At 52.6% G+C, this 13026-nt stretch overlaps 2 protein-coding genes across 2 annotated transcripts in view; one reads left to right on the top strand and one right to left on the bottom strand.

Moving 5' to 3' along the window:
- Positions 1 to 13026, bottom strand: part of LOC122392833 (nesprin-1-like) — a 108011-nt gene that overhangs the window by 49238 nt on the left and 45747 nt on the right. Inside the window, exons 43-55 of the mRNA XM_043388145.1 lie at positions 5532 to 5779; positions 5164 to 5334; positions 4732 to 4930; positions 4298 to 4459; positions 3767 to 3931; positions 3290 to 3449; positions 2835 to 2974; positions 2359 to 2487; positions 1895 to 2057; positions 1532 to 1680; positions 1035 to 1187; positions 536 to 788; positions 114 to 346 (exon numbers count right to left, since the gene is read on the bottom strand). Coding sequence (XP_043244080.1) covers positions 114 to 346; positions 536 to 788; positions 1035 to 1187; positions 1532 to 1680; positions 1895 to 2057; positions 2359 to 2487; positions 2835 to 2974; positions 3290 to 3449; positions 3767 to 3931; positions 4298 to 4459; positions 4732 to 4930; positions 5164 to 5334; positions 5532 to 5779 — 2325 coding nt within the window. The remainder of the gene's footprint in view (positions 1 to 113; positions 347 to 535; positions 789 to 1034; positions 1188 to 1531; positions 1681 to 1894; positions 2058 to 2358; positions 2488 to 2834; positions 2975 to 3289; positions 3450 to 3766; positions 3932 to 4297; positions 4460 to 4731; positions 4931 to 5163; positions 5335 to 5531; positions 5780 to 13026) is intronic.
- On the top strand, positions 8953 to 12459 carry LOC122392847. Its single transcript, XM_043388172.1, has 2 exons — positions 8953 to 10832; positions 11868 to 12459. Exons 1-2 carry the CDS (start codon positions 8955 to 8957, stop codon positions 12387 to 12389), a joined length of 2400 nt encoding a protein of 799 aa, XP_043244107.1. The 5' UTR covers positions 8953 to 8954; the 3' UTR covers positions 12390 to 12459.

The raw sequence follows: 13026 nt of genomic DNA, 5'->3' as shown, positions 1-13026 counted from the left end.
ATTACGATAATTACTAGCAAATTACTATACGTGTTCAAGTAATGTGGTTCACATCGCTTTCACAATAATCAAGAGGTGACCAGGCGGTCGCTCCCACCCTATCCGCCTCCCACCTGCAGGGCGTGCTGAGCCTCCTGTACGGCGAGCAGCAGCTGGTCGGCGCCGCTCTGGTGCTGCTGCAGCTCCCTCTGCAGAGCCGCCTGCCACTTCTCCGGCAGCAGGGGAGACAGACGCGCCGCCTGGGCCGTCAGCGCCGACAGGGAGGGGGCGCCGTCCGTCAGCTGGCGGCACAGCTCGGCGGCCCGCGCCGCCCGCTGAGACAGCGCCGTGCGGCCGCCGGCCGGGTCTGAGCGAGGGAGGGGAAGGGGCGGTGTCAAACGGTGGACAGCATGGCGGTGTACGCACGGGTCTACTACAGCTCTCGTTGGTGCTAAGCTATTAGACGAATTACCTCGTCTGCGATCTATTCGATTCAACAATATCACCTAATAATTTTCAAGGTCCAATCAGCTCTTCAAGCAGAATAGATGCCTACCTGAGACGGCCTTGATTTGTTCGTCGGTGGTGCGGTGCCAGTCCTGGTGGGCGCGCACCAGCTCCTGGTGCGCCGACAGCTGGTCCAGCAGTGTCTCCAGCCGCTCGCGCTGTCTCCGGCTGTCGGCGGAGGCGGCCTGGAGTCGGGCCGTGGCCGACTGGAGCGCGGCGCGGGCTGGTTCCGGCAGCAGGCCGCAGCGGGGCTCCACGCCGTCCAGCAGGCGCCGGTAGTGCGGCTCGTCCGACTGGGCCGTCTGGGGAGCGGACAGAGGTCAGACGCGAGACGGTACTGCGCGCAGTGACGGGCAGACTGCTAACAATGAACTGGAATGCATTTCGTGAGACATTTCGGGTCTTGCCACCAGCAATTTAAGGAAACACAATACAAGACAAGCGGCATTGAAACATTTAAAATCTCACAACCCTCACCCGTTAAAAAAAAAATACACCCCGCACCAGGATCATCCCCTTCAGTGACAAGGATCCACTCCATCACTAACCTTGATTTTCTGCAGTTTGGCCTTGAGCTCGGCCGCTGCGAGCCAGCTGGTGGGTTCGGCGGCCAGGGTTCGCTCTGTGCCGTCCAGCCAGGAGCACACCTGACTGATAGCCTCTGTGCAGGCCTCCTCGGCCCGGGAGCGAGCGGCCGCCTCCTGAAATACGTCACGATGCGCAAGTCAGCAGCGGTGGGGAGACGGAAGAATGGCAGAGCACGTATCGAGAAAGACAGCAGGGTGAAATTGTGAGAACAAAAACTGAGCTTGGAGATATTTGAGTTTAATGAATTGGAAATATTAATTAAATAGCTGGGATAACCAAGTTTATCAGAAGAAATTAAATTATTCTAGAGAAAAACAGAGAAATAGTCAACAACGACAACGAACAGCTAGACTCGAAAGTCAAAGTAGCCGGCACAATTTTTGCAGCCATAAGCCACAGCGCCCGTTGCGGCCCGCCCGACACACGATCAGAGAGCGAGCTGTGGTATTGTCCCTACCTGTTGGGCGGCCCGGTTGGCCGCCTGCCGCGCCTCCCAGCCCTCCTTGGCTGCCCGCATCTGCTGTCTGACCAGATCCCTGCCGGCCGCCGAGCTGCCAGAGAACAGCCGCTCCCCGAGCGAGCACAGGCTGCTGACTAGGTGCTGGCCTGGAGCGAACAGAAGAGCCTCAAACGGTCAGGGCGGCAGATCGACATAGGGAGCTGGCGCTCAGCAGACTACCTAGGTAATTAGGTTAAAAACACATGATATTGAGCTGATGCAGCTTAAAGTCACAATAATGTCAATAAAACCATCCGTTTTTTCTGACGTAGACAGTCTGAACTGGTCTAACCAGTTCCTCCATGGTCTGGTCCATCTTACCGCGGTCGGCCTGTTCGGTGGCCGGCGTGTCCCGCAGCCAGGCCTCCGTCTCTGCCAGCTTCTCGTCGTAGGCGCGGTGGTCGTCCATCATGTTCTGCCACTTGGTCAGCAGGCTCTGGGATGCCATGTGCAGCTCCTGGTAGCGCGTCGACACCTGCTTCACCTGCCGAAAGTCAAGACAAAAGCGGCTTGATAAAAAGGCATAGTACTCAAACGAAAGTGAATTAATAGAGGTGTTTTAACATAATATAGCGGACACCGAAACTGTTACTGCAGAGTATGAAAACCTGGAGACCTACGATCTCCTTCCGTATCGCTTGGCCTGATTAATCTCAGCAGCAAATGGAAACTTTGGCGACTGTCATTTGTCTATCCAACGAGGTTACGACGCACACCAAGCATTCACGCATCGAACTTTCTAAAGTGCCTTGCCTTCGCAGCTGGTAACGCATCCGCTCCCATACCTGAGTGTTGATTCTCTCCAGTCCTGACAGCTGGGCCAGGTCGTTTCCACAGTCGATAAGTTGGTCAACGTCGGCCTCTCGACCGACGATGGCCTGCCGGGCCGCCTGCAGTCGCTGCAGCACCTCCAGCTGAACAGACGGAGGGGAGACAGTCAGTGAATGGATGAGCAGTGCAATCACGGTCTTCATGTAACTAAATGTAACATCATGCAACGGCCTTCACCCACATGCGCCTACAGCTGCTGGAGTGCTAGCTGTTCAGGCGACCATTAGCTCGACCAAGCAGTACGCTGGTGGGCCATTTCATGCTAATTTCTACAGCCAGCTTGACATTTTTTCCTGATCAAGGTTTCTAGAGCGCGGTAACTCAAGGGCACTGCAGAAAACTATCCAGACATGTCAGTAACTATGTTACCACAGTATCACCTTCTGAATTCGCAGCCAGTTTGACGCCATCGTGACTCCGATCGTCTCACCTTTTCGTCCAGTGTGGCCTTGAGCTGCAGCTGGGAGAAGAGCTGCTCGTGCTCGGCACACCAGGCGGTGAGCTCTCGGTGCCGCCGTTCATACTCTGCCCACTGATCAGCCGCCTCCTGGAGTCGCGTGTCGGCCGCCGCTGGAGGGGCGAGAGGCAGACAGAGGTCAGCACAGGGGCCAGCGTACGGAAATTCCATGTAGGGTCTTTTTTGACCGGACGGCAGCCGGAGATCGGCGTAATCACCAAAGGTCAGGAAAACAGGAAAAGACCTGAAGTAAAGAATAATTTAGGTCAAGTGGCAGTGGTATCTTACATCATCACTGATACTGATCAAGACATACCCGCATAGGACGCACCTTGCACCGACAGCAGACAACTCGACAAAACTACACAACTACTGAGCCTGATCACGGACGTTTTCACCATCCATGCCTCCGCTGTCTACGAGCTTACCGCACTGCTGCTCGAAGGCCTTCCAGTCGTCATCCAGCGCGGTGACGGCCGCCTGGAGCGCCGCGCCGCCCTGCTCCGAGGTGCCCAGTACGGTGTGAACGCAGGCGTCGTGAATTTTCTTCATCTGCCGGCGGCCCTGCGGCAGGCGCGACTGCACCTTCTGCAGAAGGAAAGGGGATATGAATGGTGGGGTCATACATGGGAGTCGGAAGACTATGGGGAACAGGTAGCGAAGCAGGCAGACAGCAAGACTAACAGACAGCAATGGTGTGAGATCGGAGACCAGTCACTAAATAAGGGAAAGTTATAACCCATACATGCGTGGTTTTTATTTCGGATGAGTGGAAACACCATCCGTTACGAAATATAAGGTTACGGGAAGAGCTAACAAGAATGAACCACAAAATGCCATAACGATTTTAGCACCAGTTGTCGTTTGACAGTCGCGGTCTGCCCGACTCATCCGTCACGTCCCACCTGCAGAGCGTCTCGCCTCTGCTGGACAGCCGTCGGCTCTCCGCTGACCGAGTCGGCAGCTGCCAGCTGCTCGCGCTGACTGGCCAGCCAGCTGGCCTGCTGCCGGCTGGCCGTCTGCAGCTCCTCGTGGCGACGGACACACTCGGAGAGGTGCTCCAGAATCTCCTGCGGAGGAAACGGGCAGGTATATAGTCAGTACATTGGAAGGGAGGAGCAGGACATCATGAACGACCGGCAATTCATTGCAGTGCGCTAGCTGTAAGACGGCTATAAAACGTTTGTAAGTACATTCATCGTGTTCGTTATCCAAATTACTAGCGAAAATGATATCAGTAAGCCCTAAAATGGAATATGCTGCTGCAAGCCCACGCAGAACCTCATTTCAATGACATCACTGACAAAAAAAAAAAAAATAGGACAGCAAAACAATAGCCACATCCAGTGCAGACTACCCAAGGAGGCCGACTGAACTTTGCCAAACGCCGCGTCTTATCGCCTCACTCATCACTGCATGACTAATGCCGGTCTCACCTTGGACTTGGTACGTATGGTGTCGAACAGAGCCTGGATTGAGGTGACAAAAGTTTGCAGTGAGTTGTCCTGGGTCTGAGCGATCAGCTCCCCGGCCCGCGAACAGACGTCGGTGACCAGTGAGTGGTGGGCGCCGATCTCCTGGTCCGTCAGCTCGTGACTCTGTAAGGTGGAGGCAGACACAGGTCGGGTCAGGTCGGTGGTAAAAGGTCAGCAGATACAAATAGTAAAATAAAATCAGAAGAACGGAGATGATGCAGAATTGAGAAATCAAATAGAAGCAAAAGCGAGCTGAAATATGAAATGAGGGAACGGATAACAGACAAAGAATAGCTCATAAAAAGACATGAATAAGGAAGGCTAAACAGTGAAGAGACTAGGACACAGTGGTATACAAAGATTAGCCAGAGAGCCATCGTTCGTCGTGAGCGCACCTGCAGCTGTGCCTGTTTCTCCTGCAGCGTGGCCCGCAACTGGGCGTGCGCGGCCATCGCCTGTTCGACGTCGTGCAGCCAGCGCGTCAGCTGCTCCTGCTGCTCGCTGAACTCGGCAAACTGCTGCAGACAGCTGTCCAGCCGCTGGCAGCCGGCCTGCAGCGCATCAGAGAGACGCTCCCAGCCGGCGCGCACCGACCTGTGGGGAGGGTCGGGTGAGGAGTCAGATTGGGACTGAAAACACTGCAACTGCACTGGGACGACACCACTGTACTGCAGATCAGACAATGACTAGACTAGACACCGTTGGCACAGATAACGTCCTTACATATGACTTGAAACGAACAATCACGCAAAAAATGATGACCGTCCCGATACGCTGGTACCTATCTCGTTGTTGCCGGCACAGACCGTTAATTCCCATTCACTCACATGTTGTGGGCGCGGACGGTCTCCCGTCCCAGCGGTCCAGTGTGCGCGTACAGCCGCTCTCCCAGAGTGAGCAGCGAGTCGAGCTCGCCGCTGCGCCGGCACCACTCGTCCGAGAGCTCCTCGAGCAGACGGCGCCGCTCGCGGAGAACAGACAGCTGGCCCACCACCGCGCTGCAGGGAACGGGCATTGTGAACAACGTGTGCGCGCATGGAGGGTCAGATGACAGTCAAACGGAATCAATATCAAGAAGCATTTGTCACGAATCGCTCGGCGAAGTAGACTTAAAAAAGGAAATAACAGAGAAAGAAGCGATGCATCAGGAATCCTGTGGAATACTCCCACCCCGTGGAACACTCTTCCATCTCACCTGTTTTCTGTCAGCTGCCGCTGCGCCTCCTCGATCCACTCGAGCAGCGCGGCGTGGCGCGACTCGTACTCCCCGTGTTCACCGGCCATCTGCCGTGTGCGCGCCGCCTGCTCCTGCAGCTGGGAGAGCAGCTGCTGACAGCGCGCCTGCAGCGGCTGCAGCAGGCCGCCGCCGCCGCCGCCCAGCTGCTGCGCCAGCTGCGACTGCCGCTCAGACACCTCGGCGCAGAGCGCCTCCAGACGATCCGCCTGAAACGGCACAGGGAGCACGGGTCAGCCAGCGTGATGTCCGGGATAGTTTACAAAGGAAGGCTCAAATGTGAAGATAAACTAGAGTCCATTATAATTCTAGAAGAGATTCCTGGATCCCAAGAAACCCAAACACATGATTCCAGCGTCCAAACAATTAACCCGCGCCCCACTGGGGTCTGTGTATAACACGCCCTACTGGGGGGGGGCTATTCATAGCCCCCCCCCCCCTCTTAACTCCGAAACTACTGGGCCGATCGTCAAAATTCAAACGGCGTCTGATAGCCCCGGAAAAACTGTCGAGCGAAACCTAATTTCATTGACCTCGAGGTCACCGATGACGTCACAGGTCAGGTCAAAGTAAAAATTATTAGCATTTTGGCTTGTTTACATTTTGGGCTCTGGCCGCCGTCTTACAAGTCAGATCAGGCTCATTTTTGGTTTCCACACTCGTGAACAGATGCTCTAGATACCTTGAGGGTACCAAACTTGTACTTTGATTTTCAGGTCAGGGTCAGGTCATCACAGGTCACGGAAATATTATGTCATGCGTCGGTCACGTGACACATGTTTTATGGTCCATTTAGGCCATAGATTTCGAATTTGATGTCGTCTGTGTCATTCGAGGTCATTTTGAGTCGAATTTAGCTTAGGTCAGGTCACTTTCAGGTCAAAAAAGGTCAAATTTTGAAGTTAAAATTTTTCAACAAAAAAGGTGTCTATTAGATGCAGTTTGAGCTCAGGAACACGATGGTGCCATTTATATTGGTGTACGATGTCAAATACGTACTGAAAAATTGATTTGAAAAATTTATAATTGTGAATTTTTTGCAATAATGCGTATAACTTGGCCATTTTTGAAGATATTTAGCTAAAACTTGCTAGAGTTAGTCATAATCATGCGTTCTGTCACATATATTCCGGTTTTTTCGAAAAGTCAAAAACTTTTTGAAAAACACATAAAAATATAAATTTTGAATATTGTTGAGGAAATGTGAGCAATATGTGCGCGAGTGCTGTCCACGCGCTAGAATAATTTCGAGTGAAAAATAAAGGAGAGCAGTTGTGAGAGACAACAGGAGGACAATATGTAGTGTTTTTTACTTTAAGCATTTAAGTTAATTTGAAACACAGTATTGTCAAATATTAAGTATTTAAGTTAAAATAAACACAACGCGAGGAGAATTATCACGGTAACATCTGGTGCCGTGACCACGGATTTAAGAATGAACGAGCCGAAGTTAAGAAGAAGGCGGAACGCTTACAAAGCCCGAGCTGCTAAGCTGAAGAGGGAAATTGAAGAGCTTTTGAGCAATGATGGAGAAAGAAGTGTCATCGAGCATAAATGTGATCAACTCAAGGAACAGCTGAAGACGATCAGGGAGGTCAGTGAGAACATTTGCGACATATTAGAGACGGACCAAGAAGCGGAGACTTTCATGGAGGATACGTACCAATTTACTGACGCCTGTGAAGACCTCATCATGACAGTCTCCAGGAAAAAGACCGAAAAGGACAAAGAACAGACAAAACAGGATGTGGAGGTCTCCGTTAAGGGCATCAAGCAACCCGAACTACCAGTGTTCGAGGGAGTCATCGCCAAGTTCGAAGACTGGGAGGTGGTTTTTGACGCGTTCATTGGAACCTCCAGGATTGATCCAAAGTTGAAGATGCTCTACCTAAAGAACAGCCTCTCTGGCGAAGCGTTGAAGCTCGTAGAGGGCTACAAACCATCTGAGATGGGCTATGCAAAGGCAAGAGAGGCCCTGACAGACAAGTACGGCGGAAAAACAAGACGGATCCGACATGGCCTCAATGACATTCGGCAGTTCTCCAACATCGCCGAGGGAGACACCAGGCGCCTGGAGCAGTATGCCGATAAAGTGAGCTGCCTTATCACTTTATTGAAGGAGAGTGGCTCAGTCGACGACTTATCAGATGTGTCGGCATACTACATCTTGGTGGCCGAAAAACTGCACCATTCGTACATAAAGAACTACCAAAGATGGCTGACAACCGCAGGCCAGGAAGACAACTTCGGTAACTTCGCCGAATGGCTATCAGAGGAAGCACGATGCGAGAAGAAAGCGAAGGAGATGGCGAGGACCGGAGACGAAACAAAACCAGGAAAACAGAAAACTGGTGGGAAAAGAACGTACGCTACGAACAGGATCAGCAAGCAGCATGAAAATGGTGAAGAGCAGACAGTTTGTGTGGCATGCAAAGCGCGTCATATGCTACAGGATTGTGCAGAGTTCCAGAGCTGGAACGTTTCGAGAAGATATGGGCTGTGCAAGTCTGAGGGAACTTGTTTCAGATGCCTCAGTGGAAGACACCGCGGGACTAGTTGCAGGAAATTCCCAGGATGCACAGTTGATGGATGCAACGGCAGTCATCATACTCTCCTCCACGCTGAACGGCAGGAACAAGAGCAGCGGCAGAGAGCCATGAACCGAGACCAGCCTGCGAGGTGGCAGAATGCGGCTGATATAAACGAATTTCATCCATCTAAGCAGACCAGTGGAGCCAGTGGCAGTGGTACTACGAGCAGGGCTACCAATCAGAGCTCAAGCTTGTAGCTTGAGCTCTGATTGGTAGCCCTGCTGCAGCGACTGCAGAGCAAGAAGCCACACACGGGAAGATAGCCTTCCAGGTGGCACCAGTCTTGGTTCAACACAAGAACCGCTCGGTTGTTCTCAACGCTCTGCTCGATCCCTGCTCCGATGCCTCCTTCATTACTAAGACTGCTGCAGGCGAGCTGGGTTTCGATGGACCAGAAGAAGTGCTGCAGCTCAGCACAGTGAATGGAAAAGAAGACGTCAGCATGAAGACGGGGGATGTGCAGTTTTCAAGTCTGCACAGCGCCTATGAACCAGAAATCAAAGTCCACGTGATTTCAAGTCTCGATGGTGCATCAGTGCGTACAAACTGGAACACGGTGAAGAGCCAGTGGCCGCACATGAAGACCGTACCATTTCCGAGAATGAGTGGCGGCAGTGTCGACATTCTGATCGGCCTCTGTGCGGTGACGACCCCGCTATTTGTGCCTCTGAAGACCGTGAAGGGCGCCGATTCCGACCCAGTGGCAGTTTTGACTCCCCTGGGGTGGACGGCATTCGGTGCGATAAAGAAGTTCGCCGAACATGGATCTTCTGCGCTGAAGATGAGGGAGAACATGTCGAACTTTTCCAGAACACTGAGGACGCACGTCTCAAAGACAACATGTAAAGAAGAAATCGAAGCAATCAAGTGCATGACTGACCTAGAGGTACTTGAAGTTAGAAAATCAGAAGAAAGTCTGATGTCACGTGAAGAGCAGGAAGCAACAAAGAAGGTTTCGAAGTCGCTGGTGTACAACGGTAGCCGCTATCAAGCAGCTGTGCCATGGAGGGATCAGGAACCTCAGCTGGTCAGCAACTATGAAGCAGCGATGCAGCGTCTTGTTCGACTTGAGCAGTCCTTGAAGCGACTTGGAGGCGACCTGCCTGCCAGGTATGGTGCGATTCTTGAAGAGTACGTCAAGAAGGGCTACATGAGCAAAATCCTCGCATCCAAAAGAGAGCACAGTGGTGAAAAAGAGTGGTTTTTACCACACTTTCCAGTCGTCCGAGAAGAAAAGGAGTCGACAAAGGTCCGAATAGTGTATGATGCAGCTGCAAAGTATCAGGGAGTGAGCCTGAATTCACAGCTTCTCCCAGGGCCGTCTCTTTATACTGACCTGGTCGAGACACTGCTCGGATTTAGACTGCATCGCATCGCACTGATCGGTGACGTCTGCGAGATGTTCTTGCAGGTCGAGCTGGCTCCGGATGACCGCAAGTATCACCGAGTACTGTGGAGAAACATGAAGGACGAGGAGCCCACCGTATACGAGTCAAACAGATGGCTGTTTGGAAACGCGGCCGCTCCATTCGTCGCACAGTTCGTGCTAAAAGAAAACGCCAAGAAGCACGCCAGCGCGTTTCCGCTGGGCTCTGAGGTGCTACTGAAACATTTCTACATGGATGACGGCATCCAGTCCTTCCGAACCGAACACGAGGCTGTAAAGGCGAGAGAGCAGGTCAGTACCATTTTGGAAGATGGTGGCATGAAGATCAAGAAATGGATGTCTAACAATGCGAGTGTGCTGAAGGCCATCCCCATCGAAGACAGAGCAGTCAGCTCTCAGCACTTCTTCGAAGATCAAGGCTCGGTACCAACCAAGACGCTTGGAGTAGTCTGGTCAGCAGACGAAGATCGCCTGTCCATAGACACGTCAAAGCGAGGAGGCCTCTGCGGAGAACTGACCAAAAGAGCGTGCCTCAGGGAAATGGCATCCGTCTTCGATCCGCTCGGTCTGTTCGTGCCGCTCACCATTCGAGCGAAGATGCTGTTTCAGCAGACGTGGAACAGCGGAGTAGACTGGGATGACGCCTTGCCAAGTGACCAGCAGCTGAAGTGGCGTGAGTGGTTTAAAGATATACTGCAGCTCAGCAGCCTTTCAGTGCCAAGATGTATTCATCCTTTCCCAGACGCTACCCTCCAGGAGATTCACGTCTTCTGTGACGCCTCGGAGAAGGCCTACGGCACCGCTATTTACGTCGTCTCCGAATGTGAAGGTAAACGAGCCTCTCAGCTCGCGCTGGCTCGCGCTCGGGTAGCGCCACGAGGGAAGATCCAAACTATTCCAAGACTGGAGCTCATGGGCGCCCTGCTAGGATTGAGGCTTGTGAAGACGCTGTGCACAGCAATGAACAAGACACTAGAAGAGGTGCACTTTTGGTCCGATTCGATGGACGTGCTGTGCTGGATTCGGAATGAAGTCCGCCGCTTTCAGCCGTTCGTCGCCCACAGGATATCAGAGATCTGTGAGGTGACGTCACGTGAACAGTGGCAGCACGTGTCGGGGACAGACAACCCGGCAGATGCGCCTACCAGAGGCTTAAGTTTTAGTGAGCTGAAAGAGAGTCGGCTCTGGATGGAAGGGCCCAAGTTTCTGCTAGAAGACAGTAACGAGTGGCCACCGAAGAAGAAATTTCAAGCGGAGCAGTTCGACAAGTCTGAGTTCAAGAAGGACCAGAAAAGCACATTTGCCGTGAGAGCGCCGTCAGGTCCCAGCTGCCGACTTCTCAACCCGGAGGACTTCTCAAGCTGGACAAGGCTTTTGAGAGTCACAGCCTGGGTGCGGAGATTCGTGAAAGTTCTGCGGAGGGAAACTGCGAACAGAACTCAACTGGACAAGGAATTGAAGCCAGAGGAGATACTGGAAGCAGAGAAGTTCTGGGTGCGTCAGGCTCAAAAGGACTCGTTCCCAGAAGAAAGAGAGCAGCTCGAACGAGCGGCAACGACCGGCACAACGGCACGGAAAGCCTGCCGGCGAAGCAGTGTGAAACAGTTGAGTCCATTTCTGGATGAAGATGGAGTCATCCGAGTGGGTGGTCGACTGCAGCGATCGGATCTGAGCTTTGAGACGAAACATCCGATGCTGCTACCGAAGAACCACATCATCAGCAAGCTGGTGATTCAGCATCTTCATGTGAAGGCTGAACATGGCATGGGCATTGAGCACACTCTGGCTGACCTCAGAATGCGATTCTGGATCCCTGCAGCGAGAGAGATGATAAAGTCCTGCTCCCGAAAGTGCGTCACATGTCAGAAGCTCACAAACAAGCCCGAGGAACAAGAGATGGCACCGCTGACGACGTCACAAGTACAGTCAGGTGGTCTGCGAGCCTTCGAGGTATGTGCAGTGGACTACGCTGGCCCGTTCCGGACCAAGCAGGGACGAGGGAAGGTGCGACAGAAGCGCTACTTGTGCATCTTCGTGTGCCTGCGAACAAAGGCGGTTCATCTGGAGATGGCGTACTCACTGGACACCGCCAGCTTTCTGCGCGCCCTGATGCGATTCATGTCGCGCCGCGGTCGTCCAGCAGAGATACGATCAGACAATGGGAGAAACTTCGTGAGGGCCGCGAAAGAACTGAAGAAGGAGGTCCAGGAGCTGGATGGCGAAGAAATTCAAAGAGAGCTGTCGCAGCATCAAACGAAGTGGACTTTCAGTCCACCTGGAGCACCTCACTTCAATGGGGTTTGTGAGGCGCTCGTGAAGGTAGCCAAGAAAGCACTGACGAAGACGTTAGAACGAGCGGATCTCACCGATGAAGAGCTGCAAACAGCCTTCTGCAAGGCTGAAGGACTTCTGAACTCACGGCCCCTTACAGCCGTCTCTTCCGATCCCAACGATCGGCCGCCGCTGACACCGGGAGACTTCATCACTGGACCGTCGAGAGTCGAGATGGCTCCCTCAGCAAGCAACGAGGGATGCAGTCTGCGACAGCGCTGGCGACGCTTGCAGCAGCTCAACACAGAGTTTTGGCGTCGCTGGTTGCGTGAGTACCTGCCGACTCTGCAGGTGCGGCAAAAGTGGACTGAAGCTCGACAGAATCTGAGGGAAGGAGAAGTTGTCTTACTTCTCGACCCGAGCGCACCTCGAGGAAACTGGCCGATGGCGAGGGTGGAGAGGACGTATCCTGGCTCAGACGGCCTGGTCAGAGTGTTGGATGTGAGAACGCCAAAGGGGCTTCTGAAGAGACCAGTCACCAAGATCATTCGGCTGGAGATGGAGCAGTGACTTGCTCCAAAAGACGATGGGGTGAAGTTCTGAATGACATGAGGGGGTCATTCAGGGTCGGGGGAGATGTTGAGGAAATGTGAGCAATATGTGCGCGAGTGCTGTCCACGCGCTAGAATAATTTCGAGTGAAAAATAAAGGAGAGCAGTTGTGAGAGACAACAGGACAATATGTAGTGTTTTTTACTTTAAGCATTTAAGTTAATTTGAAGCACAGTATTGTCAAACATTAAGTATTTAAGTTAAAATAAACACAACGCGAGGAGAATTATCACGGTAACAAATATTATTATATAAAATTATCGAAATTTTCAAAATTTTGAAAATCCGAGATAGCAGTTTGATAGCACGGTCAATTCTGAGTCCATTCATGCAAAGAAATTGGATCGAGCTTAAAAACTGAGCTCTTGGGAGCGATTGCTGTGGTTCAATGTTTTGCGTCGAAATTGGACGAACATGCTGTCACTCTGACGTCATTTCCGGCCGACCTATGGTAGCTACGAAGTTCAAATTTTGACACAAGGTGTCAAATTGATGCAGCCGAAGGTGCTGAAAGTTTGGCGTCGATCCGTCAAGCGGTTTGGAAGTTATTGCTGAAAAACGGGAGGGGGGGCTATAAATAGCCCCCCCCCCCCCAG

This window comes from Amphibalanus amphitrite, unplaced genomic scaffold (assembly GCF_019059575.1).
Source record: "Amphibalanus amphitrite isolate SeventyFive unplaced genomic scaffold, NRLGWU_Aamphi_draft 000503F_arrow, whole genome shotgun sequence".
Classification (NCBI taxonomy): domain Eukaryota; kingdom Metazoa; phylum Arthropoda; class Thecostraca; order Balanomorpha; family Balanidae; genus Amphibalanus; species Amphibalanus amphitrite.
This window is presented reverse-complemented; position numbering and strand designations above follow the sequence as displayed.

Excerpts from the sequence above, each read along its gene's own strand:
- LOC122392847 (XM_043388172.1), top strand. The coding sequence starts at position 8,955 with ATGTCGAACTTTTCCAGAACACTGAGGACGCACGTCTCAAAGACAACA. Across the intron at positions 10,833-11,867 it reads ACAAGTCTGAGTTCAAGAAG|GTAGCCAAGAAAGCACTGAC; the intron begins GACCAGAAAAGC and ends GCGCTCGTGAAG.